The following is a 21559-nucleotide window of genomic DNA, read 5'->3' on the forward strand; positions in this document are numbered from 1 at the left end:
GCTTCGCATGTGAGTCAAAAAAATCTGAGGATATCATACCCAGGAACTCTCACGTCAAATTTCATAAAGATCGGTCCAGTAGTTTAGTCTGAATCGCTCTACACACACACACAGACAGACACACACACATACACCACGACCCTCGTCTCGATTCCCCCCTCTATGTTAAAACATTTAGTCAAAACTTGACTAAATGTAAAAACAAGAAAAGCAAATGCTTTATCCAGCTCCCCTTCGTCATGTCCCATTGAAGTAGAACATTAATGGAAGGGCGCTGGTTCTGAGCGACGCTTAGTTCTCGAGATAGGTGTGACCAGATGACGTCATTTATACTTTCGTCATCGGAGATCTTTTCTATACACCAGTTAACAGTTTCGGCACTTACATGGTACAAAGAAGGAAAACTCACGTGATACCCAAAGCGATTCTGGTTGGACGAGAAATTTCGACGAGCAACCGCTGCAGGCAGGTTTCACAATCTTCAATCACAGATTTCCTTTTTTTTCAACAAAATCAATCTTGACAGAGACCTTTGAAATAATGTTTTTATTAAAGCCTTACATCCTCCTGGATGGAATCAAGACAAAAACTTGTATGCAGGTCTACGCATTCTTGTCGACATAATGTGATATCTTGTTACAGTACTCGATCAAACAAAGGGATAGACTTAAACAGAATTGGATAACCATTTATTCAAAGAATATTGTCCAGAGGCTTTAATAAATTAAGCTATAACAATGCAAGCAAAATATCATTTCCGAGCTCAGTGAAAAAAGCAGCAAATAAGGACTAATTATGGGAATTCCGTTCTTCTGAACTGCCATTTCGCTGTGATGCACGTCATTAGCATACCTTCAAAATTTAACAATGTTAATTGCACTCCATTTCTCTTCTTTTTTTTTTAAAGTAGAATCATTCACCAATACAAAAAAAACGATCTTGAAAAAAAAGTTGCATATTCTTAGAAATATGTAACCCTGAAAATGTAACCCTACCCTCTAAATGGTGACATGACAGCGAACAAAATACAGAACAAGTCATGTGAAGCGATAATAAAACATTAAGTTGGTTTGAAACTAAAAGATTAACATTGGAATCAGGGACGAGTCATTAACAATGCTAGTGAGATTTGGCTAGCCGAAACCAGAAGACCGAGACGGGTTGCCTCCGCGGTGCATATGAACAAAAAAGGCGATATTTCTCTTTTGAGCAGATTTTCACACTAAGCATGACATATCTGTTTATACATTGGAATCCAGGAAATCCAAAGGATACAATGCAATAACTTTTGAATCTGTAATCAAGTGTTATTATTATTTGCAATTTTTAGAATGTTATGTAACAAATTTAATAATACAAGTCTGAACTTTCATAACTTGACGAAATGTAAAACAAGTCGCGTGAAGCGATATATAAACCTGTAGTCAATCTATAGGCATCAAATTGAAGGATACACTCAAAAAAACAGTCATCGGCGAGACTAAATTCAGATAATCTCGGTTAACCATACCCGAAAACCGTCACGGGTCACACTCGTCTCCGCGAAGCATACTCAACCTGTTTTCTTTAATTCTGAACGCGTTTTTAAAGTAAACATTACATATGTATATGTATTTTAAATCAGGAAAAGATAAGAAGTACAATGCAGTAATGTTTGAATCTGTCATGAAATATTTGTTATTGATGACAATTTTAATGAGCGAACTTATTCGCTTATTTTCAAGCTACCTAGCTCTAATGCAATATCAAAGTCCCGACTTAGTCAAAGATTACTTGACAGTTCCGCCCCAACTATCACAAAAACGGAAAAGACGTCATCAAAGACTGTGGCAGAGTACCTTGACGCAGTCCTAGTATATCCACTACAGACTGAACTGTGGCATAGTACCTGGACGCTGTCCCAGTATATCCACTACAGACTGAACTGTGGCTTAGTACCTGGACGCAGTCCCAGTATATCCACTACAGACGGAACTGTGGCATAGTACCTGGACGCAGTCCCAGTATATCCACTACAGACTGAACTGTGGCATAGTACCTGGACGCTGTCCCAGTATATCCACTACAGACTGAACTGTGGCATAGTACCTGGACGCTGTCCCAGTATATCCACAACAGGCTGAACTGTGATATAGTACCTGGACGCTGTCCCAGTATATCCACTACAGGCTGAACTGTGGCATAGTAATCGGACGCTGTGTCAGCATATCTACTACAGACTGAACTGTGGCATAGTACCTGGATGCAGTCACAGTATATCCACTGCAGACTGAACTGTGGCATAGTACCTGGACGCAGTCCCAGTATATCCACTACAGACTGAACTGTGGCATAGTACCTGGACGCTGTCCCAGTAAATCCACTGCAGACTTAACTGTGATATAGTACCTGGACGCTGTCCCAGTAAATCCACTACAGGCTGAACTGTGGCATAGTACCTGGACGCTGTGTCAGTATATCCACTACAGGCTGAACTGTGATATAGTACCTGGACGCTGTCCCAGTATATCCACTGCAGACTGAACCTTAATTGGCACAAGAATCAGAGAGGAAGAGGTAACCCTGGCCAATGGTGAAAAGGTGGTTAACAACAACCAAGGGCTGTTCTCTGACTCTTGAGTCTTGCCATTTCCACTTGAACATCAGCTTTGATCTTTTTTTTTTAATCCAAGTTGAGGAGATGCAGACCAGCGAGAGTGTTGGCCCTACTTAAAGCAAGATGAGATCATCACACCCTAAAAGTGTGCACAGTTTTAGAGGTCTAGCTTGAAAAACATCAGAGATAACCCCAACGTTAAGGTTTTTTGTCTACGGACATGGGGACGGACACATGTGAATCCTAATACTCACCATTACTCAGGTGAGTCAAAAACACTGCCCTAAAGTTTGGCATTTGGAAAGTTAAACAAGAAGAGCAAACGCTCGATCGAGTCACTTTCGCAGTTCTGAATATTATATGAGGCATCAGATGGACAGGAAGAAATTGCTATTCACAACACAATACAGATGTAAATAATTTGATGTAAAGAATAATCCTATAAAGTTTGAATCAAATCCGATGAATAGTTTCAGAGATATGATATTTCAATCTTTTTCCTTCAAGACATACCTGTGACCTTGAAAAAGGTCAAAGGTCACCAAAGCAGACGTCAAAGTGTAGAGGTCACTGGGAGTCACGTTCACATAAAATTTGAGCCCGGTCACTTTTATAGTTTCCGAGAAAAGCCCAACGTTAAGTTGTGTGTTGCCGAACAGAAAAGGCTAGTTATCTCCCTTGTTTTTCTGATAACGTTCGTAAAAGGCTACAGATGTAAATACTTTGATGTAAAGAATAATCCTACAAAGTTTCAATCACATCCGATGAACTTTGTCAAAGATATAAAATGTCTAATTTTTCCTTTGACGCTGACCTGTGACCTTGAAAAAGGTCAAAGGTCAACGAAACCATCGTTAAAGTGTAGAGGTCATTGGAGGTCACGACTAAACAAAATATGAGCCCGATCGCTTTGATAGTTTCCGAGAAAAGTCCAACGTTAAGGTGGTGTCTACGGACGGACGGCCGGCCGGACGGACGGCCGGCCGGATGGCCGGCCGGACGGCCGGCCGGACAGACTAACACTGACCGATTACATAGAGTCACATTTTCTCAAGTGACTCAAAAACAAAATGACGCCAAGTATCAGACAACCTGCGGTGCAGATGACACAATTAACTCTCGTGACGAAACGATTGGTTCGTGACTTCGCGTCATCAACCGGTTCGTTCATGAATGGCCCTTGTATGAATGACATTCTTTCTGTGGGGATGACGTATGAACCTCATCATTAAAGTGACTTGGAAAATCGGTCGGATTTAGGTACCCCCGAAGTCGGTCGGAATTGGATACACTTACCCTATATTCATCCACACTGACACGCGCGCGCGCACGCACATATGCAACAATAACCATGACAAAAATCAAACTTTTAAAAACACTTGAAAGTAAACAAACAAAGCAACTATTGATTCCCTACGATTATATGATCGTGACTGGCTGTCTTTCCAAGTTGGAACGTTTTTAATCTGCTGTCCGACGTCATCAAAGTGTTGAAAAACGTACGGCGATGTCTATAAAACTCTCACTTGACCACAACATTCACAATGCAGTGCATTCAAGGATTGAACAAAACAATGGCATTGATCAAAAACAGTCATTGAATGTTGTTATTTTACACATGAATCTGCTTAACATTTGGTAAGAAATGACCGTCAATAGTGCCGGGCGGTCGTGAGAATTCAAGGTTTTCAGAGACAGACAGTAAATAACGTGTTCTGAAATAAACACATGCCGAACAATTCTTTAGTCAGCCAGTTGATCATCTGCCTGAAAACGGATAGGAAGTGTAAAATTGGTCGCATCATGACAATGTGCTGTGTATGGCGGTTATAGCAGACGATTAGCCTGCAGGGCGGTCGTGAGAAAAAATGAGACGGACACCTTGCCCGAGTGACAAAATGACCAAGCGCAAGTAGAATAAGCCGCAGTTAGCCTTTCAAAACCATTTCATGTCGTGATTTGATGGAAATTTCAACTTATTAAAAGCATTTTACGTCCAAACCTTTTGACAGCCATTCAAACTGAACAGATTTGTAATTTATGTTTTTGAGACGGACACATTTAGAAAAAAGACCGTTTACTTCACATGCGATTGTATCGACTAAATGTGACCCTCCACCACGAAATGAGTCGCATGTCACCTCGCGCGGTTCTGCGCTAGGCTTAATAGAAGTCCGGGGGGGACTGTGGTAAAAGTGTGAGGGTCACCTCAGTCACAGGCTTATAACTCAAAAAGTGTTCGCTCTTTTCTAAAACGGGTTTTACCACTGGATAGAGCATAAAACACTCATTAGGAAAATGTACAAATATGAAAATCATGCAAAGATGACATGCGACTCATTCCCTGGTGGAGGGTCACAAATATAAACACATTCATTGTTTTTTTTTTAACTAAGTGTGTTCATCTACCTCTGTTCTTTGGTTTCTAATGTACTTTTAACTGGATTTCTTTGTGTTTTTTTTTTTTACTGGTGCCTTTGTCTATTGCAATGTGGCTAAAAAGGGAAATCGTGTCCGTCTCATTTCTCACGACCGACCTACCTCTTTCGCAGGTGGGGAATACAAACTTGACTTGAATTCGATCAAAGTTTATTTTTCATATGTAAATTCCGAAGACATTCGACATAGACGTACCAGTGAAAACTCACGACTAAACAAAACAAAACATTTTATTTAATATCAAAGTCAGGGACATACCCGACTCTGAACACTGTGAAACCTGTCTGCATCGTCTGCTGAACGTGATGGAAGCAATTGTGTTTTCTTCTTCGTTATAACAACAACCTCAAATTAGCGATGGCGTCAACATGCTGTGTTATTGGTTGCAGTAATGGGAGTAACCGACTTAAAAAATGGTGGTCGGAAGATTGCAAAATTCATTACGTGCCTCGACGGTCGTTAGTGTGTGGTTGCGAACCACCATTCAGGTGGGCATTTGTTATCGCCTGTGTGTCGTGTTTTGACAAACTTTTAGTACGACTGATGTGAGCCGAATTTATTGGGGAAAGTTCAATGAATGCAAAAAGGTATGCCAAATAGTACTGTGTCATGTTTCCTTTGCGTTGGGTTGTGGTGAAATACACAGCGGTTATCTGTTTGCGAGTTGCCTGGAACACGGTTTTTTAATAACATCTCTCGATCTTCACATATTTTGTCATGCGAATAAGAACAGAACAAGTTCGTCAAACATATTTCTTATTTTATCTGCATTGAATGAATTTACAACCGCCTTTTTGTTAATTGTTTATTCATAAAGACTACTTGTACTGAAGAAAATGTTTCCCCCTTTCAAAGGGTGGAGTAGTGCGCCGGAGTACTGTCCCTTGCGTAGAAACGTGGGCGAATAACACGATCTGCGCATGCGGTGAAATCAACCGGAAAAGGAAAATGACATAAACATGCCGAAAAACGATATGCGCACCACCCGGAAAAGGAAATAGGTCGAATCTGCTCGCGATAAAAGAAGTGCGCATGTGCGAGATCTAAAATGGCCGCGGAACTGTTAACTGGTGTATTTCAATCAGTGTCATTTCCCAGTTCTATGTTCTGCGGTCGTTTTGACTGACTTGACAAGTTGAGAAAACCAATGACACTTCATTTTTGCGAAGCAACTGAATATGAAAAGAAAAGAAAGCGTGCAGAAGAATGTTTGGGTCCTGCAAGACTGTATGACCAACGATTTCTCCCTTGGAAGTAAATGAAGATACATGTCTGCGTTTCGTCTGCTTCGAAGGTAGGGAGATTTTACAGCGCACACGGTAAATTGCAAGTCGTATTGGACAAGAATTGTGTTATTCTTCTTTCTTTGAAGTACCATAGATTTGTTCTTGGCCATATTTTCGACCTGTGCAACGTTATATTATGGGAAAAACACGTTTGAACACAAATTCGCAAAGTAATTTTGATCATTTGCCCCGAACTGCAACGTCGATTTGCCAAAACAAAAACTTCTGGCTCAATATGCGGGAACATGCTGGTAGTGTCATATTTATTAAATGGGTGTGGAAGAACTGCTCATAATTAACATAGCACTCCGGCCCTGTTCTTTTTTTCGTCACACCCAAAACCGTTATTTGTTTTGGGCGACGCAGCATTAATCCCCAAACCCCCCTTCCCCCAACAGAAGACCCCCTCTCTTAAAAGACCCCCTCCTCCACCCCAATAGAAGACTCCCTTTCTTTGACGATCCCCACCCCACACTAATAGAAAACAGCTCCCTCCCCTTGAAGACGACGACGACGACGACGACGACGACGATGATGATGATGATGATGATGATGATGATGATGATGATGATGATGATGATGATGATGATGATGATGATAGTGACACAGTCATTCCGACAGACATACAGGCAGGCAGACAGACACAATCACACACTTGTGCAACTGCAGTATCCAACTCAAAAACAATAAAAAGTCACTGTACCATACGAATGTGGTTTTGTGGAAGATATTCACTGCGTCCAGCGAATCCTGGTGGGCGAGCGCCCTGGCGAAAGAAGACATCAAGGGAATGCGCTGTTAATTGTTACCTTATACACAAAATCTGCTGTGTGCGTCTATTTCGGAATTTATCATGACTATTTTCATAACTGACCAAGCCTTAGCACTTCAGAAGATTATAAAAGAATCTGTACATTTGTAATAAGCAAAACCCATTAAAGAAGAAAATTAAAGTAACACAAAAATAAGCGAATGCTCTCACGACTCATCTTTGTCATAAGTTACGTGAATCAGACTCAAAATATCTGTTCAACTTATCTATTAAACTTTCAAGAAAATTATCATTTTATTTTAATCGACCCAGGCACAATCCCATGCCCAACGCGACCTTGAATTTGCCCAGGACCAACCAGACTTATGTCTTGAGTTCATCAAACCCTGGAGGTCTGTGAAGGTTTAAAGATAGTATTTCCTTTTTTAAGCAAATCTGACCCCACTGTGACCTTGATATTCATTGAGGGGCAACAGATTTCAGTCGTATCCGGAGGTCATCAAACTCTAGAAGTATGTTGAGTTTCAAAGATGTAGCTCCAACAAGAAAAGCAAATGCTTACAGGACTAGCTTTCGTCATGGCCCATCACATTCCCCCCCCCCCCCCCCCCCAACCTGGACCACCCTACTCGATAGAAGACTCGATCTCCCTTTTAAGACCCCCAGCCCCCGATTAGACCCTCCATCTGTTCAAGACCCTGTTTTCTCAAGGTTTTCTGTTCATAACCTCTGTAAATTTACCCCCATTTTAAAACTCCTTCTTGTTTAAGACCTGATTTTCACAGGGTTTTGTAGGTCTTAAAAGGAGGAATTCACTACTCATGAACCCGCACCACAACAACAAAAATAAAGAAGAAAAGCAAATGCTTACACGACTTTCCGTCGTTTCCCATTACAGTGAAACCCCCCTTTTAGCACCCCTCGCCTCTCCACAAACTAAGACGTACTCCTTCCCCACCCAATAGAAGACTCCCTCACTTCTTACCCCCTCCCTTCTTACCCCCCTCCCTTCTTACCCCCTCCCTTCTTACCCCCCTCCCTTCTTACCCCCCTCCCCCAAACATCTTACCCAATAAACGTCTCCCTTCCTTTTAATACCCTCATCCCCTGATTAGATAGACTCTCTGTCATTATTTACACAGAGAGTCTATGTCTCTGTCAGATTATCAACATGATTTTCTCAGATTGTTTTTTTCAGGTCTTATAATGAGGATGCCACTGTATATTACCCCTCATACTCGACATTTGACATTTTGAAAAACAGATTTTTTGGTAAGAAGAACCATCATTTATCCTACATACGTGAGAGAGACACCCGTGAGATAATAATCGTTCAAATCACACGTGTGTATATCATGTAAATGAGGTCATGTCAAGCAAGTCTGGCAGGGACCTGTTTTTCCACTGCTTATGATGCCAAAGTCACCGAGACAAACGTCATTATAGAAACAAAAATTGCGCTCGCTAATTACCCTCGATGAATCTTTAGAACTAACACGTCACGCCACACTTTCAGAGTGACGTTTCTTTGCTTTGACGTAATAGATTGCACGAGGCTTTAGAAGAGATCGAGGTTCCAAAACAAGCGTCTTCAATTTAGCTGCCTCGTCTGCAAGACATTTTCAGTAAAATACACGTAAGTACAGTATGTAGGATAAACAGAATACTACATGGCTTGCTGTGTCGTACCAGATTTACACTCGTTGCTTTTTCAAATAGTGAACAGCTCGCTTTCGCTCGCAGTTCAATATTTAAAAAAACAAGAGGCTAAGCCTTCAAGGCTCCCGTAAGAAATCGACAAACAGTAACACAAACTCATTCACTCCGTCACACATACACACACACACACACAGTAAGCATAGGGGACACGGTGCAAGCGTGGGAGACACTAGATCTAGATCTGTCTCTGTAGCCTACTTACGGGGACACGCCTGCCGAGATCGACACTGCGCTAGCGGATTTCGACAGCGCTTCCTCGCGCACACACTGGAAACACGCTGTGCAGATCAACCTGTTGGAAATCTCCTTTGGTATCTTCTTTATTTATTTTTCTGGAGCTACGAAACCGAACAATGAGAAATCGTCTTCCCCGAATCGGCGAACTGCAGCTCGGTGAGTTGAACTGTATCGATACCACAATCCTTCACGCGATCTGACCTAACCTTGACCCCTGACCTGTTCTACATACCACACACGACACAAACATGTCACCCCTCCCCCCCCCCCCCCCCATAAAAAAAAAAAAACCACCACCCATTTTCTTTGGATACACACGTTAACTGCATACGTGCCGACGAAATGTTGATCATTGCTTCAATACTTTGAAGCTGTTGCTTGGATAATAACCAGGTAAAATGAGTATTTCGGTGTTTCGTCAAATGTTAAAGTTTCTACCACAGACATACACACACACGCACGCACGCACAGACATACAAAGTTACGATCGCATAGGCTACACTTACGTGAGCCAAAAAAACTCGTGTAAATCTGGTATGACACAGCAAGCCATGTAGTATTCTCTATTTTCATGACCAAATTAATGTTTGGCTGCCCAAAACATGTGTACTCAGACACTTACGTGACGTCATTTCTGACAGTATGACAGCATAACATGATCTCATCACCAATAGCCAAGACTAAAATTACAAGACACTAAGCTGTGACCAAATCAAACAATGACATCATAGCTTGGTGAGGTCAAGACTTTTTCCAGCAAACATGTTCATGCTGTGACTCCAAAATGTGGCCATTTCTGCGAAAAGGGACATTCTTGACAAATTTATCGATTTTGAGTTTTGGATTTTATTTGACAGACTGTTATATTTAGAACGTGATCTGAGAATTTCAGACCTTCAAATTTATTTTTCACAGAGTTATGACCCTTTTTTGGAGATACCCCCAAAATGACTTAAAATGACCAAACTTTCAAAAACAAACTTTTGCCGGGAAATAGTAAGTTCAACCATCTGCCGTAATTACTTGTATGGTTTTAGGTCAAAATAATGTTTTATTCCAGAGTTATTGCCCTTTTTGTAACGTTACCCTAATTTTTACTTTTTCGTCTTTTTCTATCATTCTCTCCTCCCATGCAGAAGAAAAAACAATCAGCCATATGATTTTTTTTCTCGAATATTTCTTCTTCTTTCATACTACCCCCCTCCATGTTCTTTTCTTTCTTCACCCACGCACATACAAACACAAACGATTTGAGGCTGTCTGCTGAAAACAATACACACACACTTGTCGACTTGAAGTTGTGGTACTTCTAAATTTCATAACAAGGATTAATCTTAGATGTTAAGTCATGGATGGTAGAAAATAAGTTAAAACTAAATGATGATAAGATAGAGGCACTTCTGTGCATGAAAAAGTCCACTAAGTTCCCAAATTCTCACCAAGTAGGCAATACCGACATCTCTTTCTCTTCTTCAGCTAGAAACCTCGGCTTCACCATCTCCTCAGACATGACACTCAACAAGCACATCTCCAACATCTGTAGGTCCGCATACTTTGAACTCCGCAAGATCGCAACCATCCGCCATACTCTGTCCGTTCAAACTACAAACACTCTAGTCTGCTCTCTTGTTCTTTCTAAACTTGACTACTGTAACTCTCTTCTCTCTGGCTGTCCACTCTACCTCCTGCACAAACTACAGAAAGTTCAAAATTCTGCAGCACGCCTGATCCTCAAAGCACGAAAATATGATCATGTCACACCACTTCGCCGCACACTCCACTGGTTACCCATCCAAGCCCGCATTGAATACAAACTGTCCACTCTCTGCTTTCACTTCTTCTCTGCCTCGTCTCCTGCCTATTTCTCTGAACTTCTCACTGTATACACTCCTGCTAGACAACTCCGCTCCTCTTCTGATAGCCGCACCCTAGTCATCCCACACACAAAATCAAAAGCATATGGACAACGCACTTTTGCATTTTGCGCATCTACTCAATGGAACTCTCTCCCCTCTCACATTCGCCACTCTCAGTCAGTACAGTCATTCAAGCGAGCACTCAAAACTCACCTCTTCCAGAAACACAACTCCTAAAGTCGCAACATTTTGCCATCCTGTTCTGTAACGGTTCCATCTCTATTCAGCTTGTTATTTTGTCTTTTGTTTTAAATTATTATAAATATAATTTTTCACTGCAGTAGTCCTTTAACTTTAACCCTTAGCTGTAAGCTAGATATGCACAAGTCATGTCGGTGCCACATAATGCTGACACACATGTTCCTGTGCATAGTTTATGGATAACATGTAGTTGGGAAGTTAAGAGTAGAAATAATTAGTATTTAGTGTAGGAGGAGGGTTGGGGGTGGGTAGGGAGGGGGTGGGTATGGTTTACTTTGAGCAGGTCGGTTTCAGCTTTAATAAACAATTCTAGAGAATTGTGTATCTTATATTTGAGTCTTTCGTGTTTTAGACATTGATGCATTTAATAGTTTTAACGAGTTGCCTTTTGTTTTATCATTCTGGTGTTTATATGTAATGTATATATTGTGTGTGATACGTGGAAATGTGATACTATTTATTTGCATGTATGATACAGGTACAAATGTGATAATTGTAGGCTTATACTAGTGATTACTGTGTGTGATACATGAAATGTGATATGAATGCTGTTTTTATATGTTATACTCTTACTTTCTCCCAAGCGCAAGACAAATTCTTCTATGAAAATTGAAGCCAATAAAATTTGAGTTGAGAGTTGAGTATCTAGATGTGCTGTGTATCTTATAAGAAGTTCTTAAAAGTTCGAAGTTATTTTAGCATATAGGTTTTTTATGGTCTTAACAGTTAAACATGTATTACGTTATCATCAAGATTCATGCTTTGTTAGCACTAAGCAGTTGTTTTAATCAGTCTGGTTTTCTCTTGTTTTCATCTTATGAACATTTTAAATGTTAGACTAACTTATTGTCTTGTACAGAATAACAACTGTGTGAATGGTGCTATACTGAATGAAAGAGTGTGACATGAAGTTCTTGTACATCATTGTAAAGAGTGTGAATGACGTTTTAGTTTAGATGTCAAGCGCTTAGAGCAAGCCTTTTTAACGAAAGTTTTTGATTTAGCGCTATATAAATGTTCTTCTTATTATTATTATTATTATTATTAATTGTTCAGTTTCCTTGGTAAATACAGCTTCCAGTTGTAGAAAGTAACATGGTGCTGTGTGTCCTTGCACACGTGGGTCTGTCAGTCTGTCCATCACTTCACTGAATTGAAAATGTCATCCGTGCACTCTGCTATCGAACGTCTCCCTTTACTTTCAACAAACTGAAAGGCCAATCAGGGTCGAACTTGATGTGGCCGACGATCAAGACATTTTCAAAATGGATTTGTGCTGTTCATTCACACACAAAACTGCATGCCTAAGTATTGATGCACCATTCCGAAGACTGAAGTTGCTACCCTCCTCTGTACCCCTGCCTCATTCGCAAGGTAGACGATTTGCTTCTCTGAAACAAAGGCAACCACAGAGTTGATCAACATATTATTTACTAAGCACTATTTGCACAGCTCAAGTCTGGTTTTGGGTACCTATCCACTTGCCATTTCTAAGCTGGTATGGTATGGTGACATTATCGAAAATGTAGTGTGTGTGTGCGTGTGTGCGTGTGTGCGTGTGTGTGTGTGTGTGTGTGTGTGTGTGTGTGGTGTGTGTGTGTGTCTGTGTGTGTGTGTCTGTGTGTGTGCTTCTTTGTTGGAGAAAACAGCACATACACACAAATATAACTGTATTGTTCCCCCCCCCCCCCTTTTTTTTAAGTACTGACAAATTGTAAAGTATTAATATGTCTTTACCTACTGAGCAAAGTCCCAAGGGTAAACCATGCTGATTTCCTTGGAACTGGAACCGGCTGGACATTGCTGTTGCCCCATTCTGTCGAACACCTGCTTTGTGGCCAGGCACTTCTGTCTTTTGTTGTTGCACTGTCCGGTGAATTGCTGGACTTGTTTGCTGTTCCACGCCAGCAAACTGAGAGAAAGAGAGTAACATTGGTTAAATAAAAAAAAGAGGAGTTTGAAAACATACTACACCACCACACATACCACCACCACCACCACCATCACCAGTCATCATCATCATCATCAAAATCATCATCGTCATTATCATCTCTCTTTCTCTATCTACCCCTCTCTCTCTCTCTCTCTCTCTCTCTCTCTCTCTCTCTCTCTCTCTCTCTCTCTCTCTCTCTCTCTCTCTCTCTCTCTCTCTCTCTCTCTCTCACACACACACGCTCACATACACACACACACACACACACACACATACAGAAACCCTCACACAACAAACACACACACACACACACACACAAGCTGCGCGCGCGCGCACACACAAAACACACACACACTGCAGTCTATATATATATGGTAACTTACCTGAAATTGTAGCCTGTCATAGATCTAAGTGGAGACAGCAAACGGAAAGAGCAACAGGTTCTCATTTACGATGTCCGGGCATTCAAACGATGAGGAAGAGGAAGACCTTGCTTCGCAATAGGCTTATGCTCTTGGAGAACTCTTTTATAACCGATTAGTAGTGTGCGTTGTCATCATGAACGTTTACAACACCATCGTGATCAAAGTATCTGCTTCGACTTCGGAGTCACAAATGTCCGGGCGAAGTGCAACAAAATTATTCTGAATCAACAGCATTGACCTCGTCAACAAAATCGTTGTCTTATCCCAAAGTGACTTCTGTCAGCAGAACATTCCGTGTTCAACTGAGAAGACTGACTTGCCCTTTCACTATCAGAATTCACAGAGCTGCAAAGAACAGAATGCCCCAGTCAGTAACCACTGATCTAAATATCAGTAACTTTAGCAAGGGAAGCAACTAAAGATGAAAACGGGGAGTAACTGTTCTTCGTCGGGCAACTGCGTTTGTCGTCTGCTTTTTCGTACAGTGCTACGGTCGCGTGAAAGTCAGATCTACATGAACTATGCATATAGATCCGTCTAGTGAAATGTAGCTGTGTGATGATTTGGCTACATCACTTTGCTGAATGTTCTTCCAGATGAAAGTTTATATTAAGCTTACTGTCAAACCTTAAACAAAAAATAGGTAAGTTATTTTAACTTGACCAAAACTAGCGACGAAATTTTTTTTCTCGAAGCACAACAAAACACTCTGTCGACATTTTCGGCATCATCGCAGTCAACTTGTCATCGGTTCGATGTGTTTTTCCTGAGGAGGAATGAACATAAACATTTTTAGAAGTTTGTAATGTTGATCCCAAGACTATTTTCCATTACTTTAAATTGCTGTTCATTGTACTATCGCTGATAATTCATTGAACATTTTAGAAATTCAACTTGAAGTGGGCATCAGTCAGCACAGCAAAGTTTGTTTACATTTTGCTCTAACTTTGACCCCGCGTTTCTCCAATCAGAGGCTTAGATCAAGAGTGTCCCTTTTCGCAGAAATGGCCACAAATCATGTCTGCTGATAATCAACACTTATGAAATTTGGAGGCTTTTGCTCCCAAAATAACTGAGTAAACCTCAACGTAAAGTGTTTAAGAACATGACCCCGCTGGTGATGTGATGGGGGTCAACCAAATTTGGGTCATGTTGGCAGATTATTAAACCCTTCAAGTGTTCAAAGTTTCAAAGCCGTAGCTTCAAAAACGCTTGAGGTAACGTCAAAGTTAGATTATCATGAATCGAACATGACCCCGCTGTGACCCCAACATTTGACGAGGGTCAAACAAACTGGGGTCACTTCGTGAGATTATCAAAGCCTAAAACAGTGCAAAGTTTCAAAAGTCTAGCTTAAAAGACATCTGAGATAACCTCAACGTTAAGTTTTGTTGTCCACGGCCGGCCGCCAATACGGACGGACACGGATGACTACTAATACTCACCCATCACTCAGTTGAGTCAAAACATTAATGCTGTTCCAGCTAAATAAAAGAAAACGTTCACGTTCGACTGATTAACACAAACTTGATCCTACTGTGACCTGCATCAATCCATTTAGTTGTTCAACCCTAAAAATAGTCCACATATAAACTTGCTCCTAGTTAAAATCTCCTAGAAAAAAGCTTTCCACAAGGAACGAAAACATTAACGCCCATATGGGATCTCGTGCAAACGGAATGTCGCGCTAATATTTTCTCTACCCCTTCCACCACCAGGGGACAGGGGAATAAAAGTTTCGTGGTGGAGTAATGTATTCATTATCTATTTGTCATGGGAGCTAGTACACTTGTGGGGGAGTTATTTTTTTGTAAAGGGAATAAAGTTCCGTACGAAATTTTTACTCCGAGTTAAATTTTGTGGTTACTCAGGTGAGTCAAATAATTGCACACACACACACACACACACACACACACACACACACGCACACACGCATACACACACCGTATAAACGCACGCATAAACACACACACACACACACACACACACACACACACACACTCGAACTCACAAACACACGCACACACAAGAACTAGTCTTACCAGCGGTGCAGATATAGGCCTACTTTCTTGAACATGCGCGGGTCTGTATTCCTGAAATTAAAAAAAAAAGCAGCAACATCCAAATACTCTTCTACAACTTATCAGAAACAAAAAGCTTCAAGCTCGACATCAGAATTTTCTAAAGTACCTGGAGGTATCTTTAGAGAGTTACGCGATAAAAGAGGTGTTTATGCACAGTTCTATTTTCTGCTCAAGCACACTCTTTGCACACAACGAGAGGTCACAAAGACGCATAACCTCATCAAACAGTACAAAGATTATAACACGGGGGATATACCGATAAAACGCTGCGCCTGACACGATTGAAGGCACACTTGGTCATTTTTGTCAGAAGTGTGTGCTTTACACTGGGATTTGAGGTAAGCTATATACTGATTCATCGATGACTAAATTTGTTTCCCGAAGCATAAAATGTCATAGAGCGGTTGGTATTCTCCGTAAATTGCTTTAAAAGCTGCAAGTGTCGGCGATCGAGCGCCGAAAATCGCTGCTCGATGAGTCTCGAAGGTAGATATGTGCTTTATTTTGCCAAAACAGCTCGTATATATATGGGTACGAGATTCTAAGGTAGGGGTCATACGAGATGCAAAGAAGTGCTATTTTGGGATTGGAATAAATCGTTCGAGCCAGTAGACAAGAGGAGGTCATATGCAGATGTTCTGACGCGGAGCTTTCCCACTAGCGCGAGTGTGTGTGCGTGCGTGCGTGAGTTTGTACGCGCACGTGTGTGTGTGTAAGAGAGAGATATATAGAGAGACAGAGAGAGAGAGAGAGAGAGATAGAGAGAGAGAGAGAAAGAGATAGTGTGGTTATTTATGTGTGTGTGCGTGTGCGTCAGTGCGTGAGTATGTACGTGTGTGTGTGTTTGTGGGGGGGGGGGGGTGTAAGAGAGAGCGAGAGAGAGAGAGGGATAGGGTATATGTATGTGCGTGAGTGTGTTCGTGAGTTTGTGTGTATGTTTGTGTGTGTATGAGTGTTTTGGTGTGTATGTGCGTTTGTTTGTAAAGGTGGGTGTGTCCGTCTGTCTATATGTGCGTATGAGTGTGTTTTGTGTTGTTGATGTTTGTGTGAGTGAGTGAGTGCGTGTGAGTGAGTGAGCGTTGGTAAGCGTGTGTGTGTGTGTGAGTATTGGCGTTATCCGGTAATTACCGGCATTTTACCGGCTGAAATGAGAAACTACCGAGAAAAAATGTCTGCCGGTATGACCTACCGGTTGATTTTTTAGAACTACCGGGGGTTTTTCGCTGGTAAAACAGCAAAACCAGTACTCTGAGTTGGACTATTCCTGGTTTCAATGACCACCCTACCGTTTGTTTCTGGACAGTTTGCATCATAAAAGTTTGTGTACCGGTTTGAAAAAATACTAGCGCCATCACAGGAGAGAGAGAGAGAGAGAGAGAGAGAGAGAGAGAGAGAGAGAGAGAGAGAGAGAGAGAGAGAGAGAGAGAGAGACACACACACACACACAGAGACAGAGAGAGAGATAGAGAGACAGAGAGAGAGAGAGAGAGAGAGAGAGAGAGAGAGAGAGAGAGAGAGAGAGAGAGAGAGAGAGAGAGAGAGCGGACTTGTCCTTCGCTGGGGGTATGCAGTGCCTTGGCATTGCACTTCTACCTAATTTTTTAGATAAAACCTTCTTAGACAACTTCTTAAAACATGAACACTGGCACAATCTGATTTAAAGACAGGGATCCCCAAACTGTGCGTTCCTGAGTCTCATACGCACCAGAAGCTGAAAAAAGTACTACATTTAAAAATACATGAGGGGGTCCCGCGACGCCATGAAATTAAAAGTGCGAGACGCACAAAATTTGCATTACCATGCGTTTTTTGTTCATTTCGATACAAAATGAACAAGAACCTACACTTGGCTTGGTTTCGAAGACGATAACATGTTTTGCCGTATCTATACTGACGCGAATGTAGGCCTATATACGGAGTAAATCTAACTTTCTTTCTTTATTTGGTGTTTAACGTCGTTTTCAACCACGAAGGTTATATCGCGACGGGTAAATCTAACTGATATGACAAATAAGGCTTTTGTGTACTGAAGGTCTCCAAGAACTTCCAAAAGTCCTCTTATTCTTGGGACCCTGGTACCGGGGCCCTCTAGGTAGAGTATCTGTGGGGAGACCTGAAAAAGTTGTACACTTAGCCTCCCCAACTTTTCACATGATCTTGGGCAAGTTTCAGCGGCGACCCCAGTCACTAGAGTCGGACTAAACTTCGCTCAAAAGAGGTCTTGTCAAACCCAGAGACACCACTCTAGTTGCTCTAGTCCGACTACCGTACTGTTTCAAGTTTGTTTGGTTATAAGATGGCGGTAACTGCTTTTCTAACAAAAAGCCTCCAAATTCAGCCAATTCAGCCAAATTGACTCTTGTACAAAGTTCTCTCTGTCTTAAAGACACATAATTATACAGCATAGTAAACTGCGTGTTTGTTCGTTGAATTGAAGAGGACTGAGAAACAAATGGAAAAGAATAACGTTGTTTAAATTTTTTAGAGAAAAAAAGTTTGATATTATTTGCAAGAAACACACATAAGTTGTAAAGATGTAATAGTGTGGGAAAAACAATGGGGAGGGAACGTATTTGCACAAGCTGGAACATGTTACAGTAAGGGTGAGGTCATTTTGACATCAAAACATTTTGATGGAAAAATTGAATTAGTGAAAAAAACAAGAACGGGTTGTTGTTATCTCTGCAGAATATATAAAACAGTGCATTAATATTATAAATGTGTATGCCCCAAATGAATCAAATGAGAAAATGGCATTTTTCCGTTCTATTAGAAATATTGAGGATGAATTTGAAACCGACCAGTTTATTTTATGTGGTGATTTTAACTGTGTGGTCAGCAATGAACTTGATATTGTTTCTGGCCGGCCTCATAGTAACAGAGAAATTGAAGTTTTCACAGATTTAAACCAATACCTTAACTGACATATGGAGATACTTTCATGATGATGAACAAGATTTCACCCAGAACAGATTTAACCCCTTTGTTGCCAGACGTCTTGATTATTGTTTTGTATCTAGAGGAGTGTTGTTATCGTGTGTATCAGCAGATCATATTTGTGTTCCAAGTTCAGATCACAAAGCTGTTGTTATTGAAATGAATGACAAGGATTTTATAAGAGGTCCAGGTTACTGGCGGTTCAACAACAGTTATTTGAAAAATCAACATTTTCTGGAACAAATGAATTCACTTCTGGATGTTTTGGTTGAAGAAGCCGAGAATGATGCCTCAGCAATGAACAGATGGGAATTGGCAAAAGTACAGATAAGAAATTTCTGCATTGAATTTGGTAATTTATATCAGTCGTGTAATAAGAACAAGTCGCGTAAGGCGAAAATACAACATTTAGTCAAGTAGCTGTCGAACTCACAGAATGAAACTGAACGCAACGCAATGCAGCAAGACCGTATACTCGTAGCATCGTAACTCCACCGCCCGTGGCAAAGGCAGTGCCAGTGGAATTGACAAGAAGAGCGGGGTATTCGTCTCGCTGAGAAGGATAGCACGCTTTTCTGTACCTCTCTTCGTTTTAACTTTCTGAGCGTGTTTTCAATCCAAACATATCATATCTATATGTTTTTGGAATCAGGAACCGACAAGGAATAAGATGAAAGTGTTTTTAAATTGATTTCGAAAAAACCATTTTGATAATAATTTTTATATATTTAATTTTCAGAGCTTGTTTTTAATCCAAATATAACATATTTATATGATTTTGGAATCAGCAAATGATGGAGAATAAGATGAACGTAAAGTTGGATCGTTTTATAAAACATTTTGGTTTTTTTTACAATTTTCAGATTTTTAATGACCAAAGTCATTAATTAATTATCAAGCCACCAAGCTGAAATGCAATACCGAAGTCCGGGCTTCGTCGGAAATTACTTGACCAAAATTTCAACCAATTTGGTTGAAAAATGAGGGCGTGACAGTGCCGCCTCAACTTTCACGAAAAGCCGGATATGACATCATCAAAGATATTTATCAAAAAAATGAAAAAAAACGTCTGAGGATATCATACCCAGGAACTCTCATGTCAAATTTCATAAAGATCGGCCCAGTAGTTTAGTCTGAATCGCTCTACACACACACAGAGACAGACAGACAGACAGACAGACAGACAGACAGACACACATACACCACGACCCTCGTCTCGATTCCACCCTCTATGTTAAAACGTTTTGACTAAATGTGACTACATAGTACGATCGCGTAACTGGCTTACTGGACACAATTGTATCGGCATTTTGCGGAACAGAAGAACCAGCTAGGGTATACGGACATTTATATTTCAGCTATTGTGTTTGTGTCTCAGATCTCCTCTGTATTTACAGGGGACAGGAGCATCCTCCCATTTAAACACCTGTCAACAATCAAAAGCCAGGCATCTTCGTGTGCAGAATGGCATTTTTTGTTGAACCAATGCCATAAGTGGCACCTATGTCAATCTGCTACACTATTTCAGCAGAGAATCCCACTCTGCAAAGAAAAACGCCAGGTGTTGATGTTTTAATATATTTTTGTTCTGAAAAAAAAATGAACTCACGAGTAAACGATGACGACGAACATTACAATATACAACGTTTCGACTCTCGGGTCTTCTCGTAGGGTCGAAGCGTCGCATATTGTAACTTTTGTCGTCTACGTTCACTCATGAGTTCATCAATTGTTGGTCTTTTTATTTCTCGCTCTCCCCCGCAGACACGATTGTTCTTCTGCTTCTGTCCGGAAAATTGTACATGCATCTTTTAGTTGCACAATACACGCTGCATGGATAATTGCTTTACTGTTGAAAAACACACACACACACTTACATCCCGAAGGTAGTACATGAAGAAATTCGGCGGAATTTCGCCAGTCTTTTCGTATAAGCCCTTCAGCATCTGCAATACAGATGTGAGAGTCAAAAATACGTTTTATTTATTTAGCCGGTTGGTTATTAGATTGACCGCTTGCTTGCTCTGAAGTTTGCTCGCACTCTTGCTTCAGGTTGTGAAAAACCGATTTTGTGTAAAACCGTTTTTGGTTTACCGAGCAGTGAACAGTGAATTTGTCGTCGAAAAGAAAAATATAATGAGATACTCAGATAGTCTGGTATTCACTGATTTTGCACAATGACACAACATTCATGACAAATCACAGAAGAAGGAGAAAAATAAACAAATCTTGTTTTACATTGGGCCTCGTGTTTTGAAAGCGAGATGTTAAACAGCCTAATCTGAAATTGAATGCTTTATCATGAATATTATCTTCTAAGACACTTGACTAAGTTGGAACAAACTAGTCTTATGGATTTACATATATATATATGGACAAAACAACCACGGAAACAACAAATTACCTTCAGGTAGGTATTCGTGCTTGAAAATCTTTTGCATTGTTCGTTCAACTGCCGACGAAACCAAAAGAAAGAAAGAATCTCAGATACATGCACATACGCACGCATGCACCACAACACACACTCACACTCACACACACACACACACACACACACACACACACACACACACACACACTAACACACTAACACACGCGCGCGCGCGGGTTGATACTGATCAGATCCGTAGTTTTGAATGTAGAATATGATTCTGCAAAAGTAGGGTTTTACTGCACGGCCGTGTAGTTTTTTGCCATAGAAAAAAATACAACATTTGACAAACCATTCAATTGCTCTTGTTGCTATACAAAATTAATTCGTTCGTTTGCTCAGTGGCTTTTTGTTTGGTTGGGTGGTTTAACTTGATTTGCTATATCAGTCCCTTCATTCTTTGTTCGTTTTTATTTGCAGATATACATGAAAACAGTAGCTATTGTGAGCAGTATGTGAACTCGGTGGTCTACAACAACGTTAACTACATTTTCGACAGCTTAACCAAACACTGACACCATACATACCCCGGGACCCTTACCTGCTCCAAAAAACCCACCCCACCCCTCCACCACCCCACATA

At 40.8% G+C, this 21559-nt stretch overlaps 1 protein-coding gene and 1 long non-coding RNA gene across 2 annotated transcripts in view; both read right to left on the bottom strand.

Moving 5' to 3' along the window:
• Positions 1–7015: 7015 nt before the first annotated feature.
• Positions 7016–21559, bottom strand: part of LOC138953757 (uncharacterized) — a 16211-nt gene continuing 1667 nt past the window's right edge. The window contains exons 4-7 of the mRNA XM_070325654.1: positions 20950–20997; positions 20423–20491; positions 15567–15617; positions 7016–7087 (exon numbers count right to left, since the gene is read on the bottom strand). Of these exons, the coding sequence (XP_070181755.1) occupies positions 7016–7087; positions 15567–15617; positions 20423–20491; positions 20950–20997 (240 nt within the window). The remainder of the gene's footprint in view (positions 7088–15566; positions 15618–20422; positions 20492–20949; positions 20998–21559) is intronic.
• LOC138956477 (uncharacterized) lies at positions 12216–13611 on the bottom strand. Its single transcript, XR_011452675.1, has 3 exons — positions 13483–13611; positions 12904–13078; positions 12216–12557 (listed from the first exon to the last, which is right to left on the bottom strand). It is a non-coding gene; the product is annotated as an uncharacterized lncRNA (long non-coding RNA).

This window comes from Littorina saxatilis, linkage group LG2, assembly GCF_037325665.1.
Source record: "Littorina saxatilis isolate snail1 linkage group LG2, US_GU_Lsax_2.0, whole genome shotgun sequence".
NCBI classification, from domain to species: Eukaryota; Metazoa; Mollusca; class Gastropoda; order Littorinimorpha; family Littorinidae; genus Littorina; species Littorina saxatilis.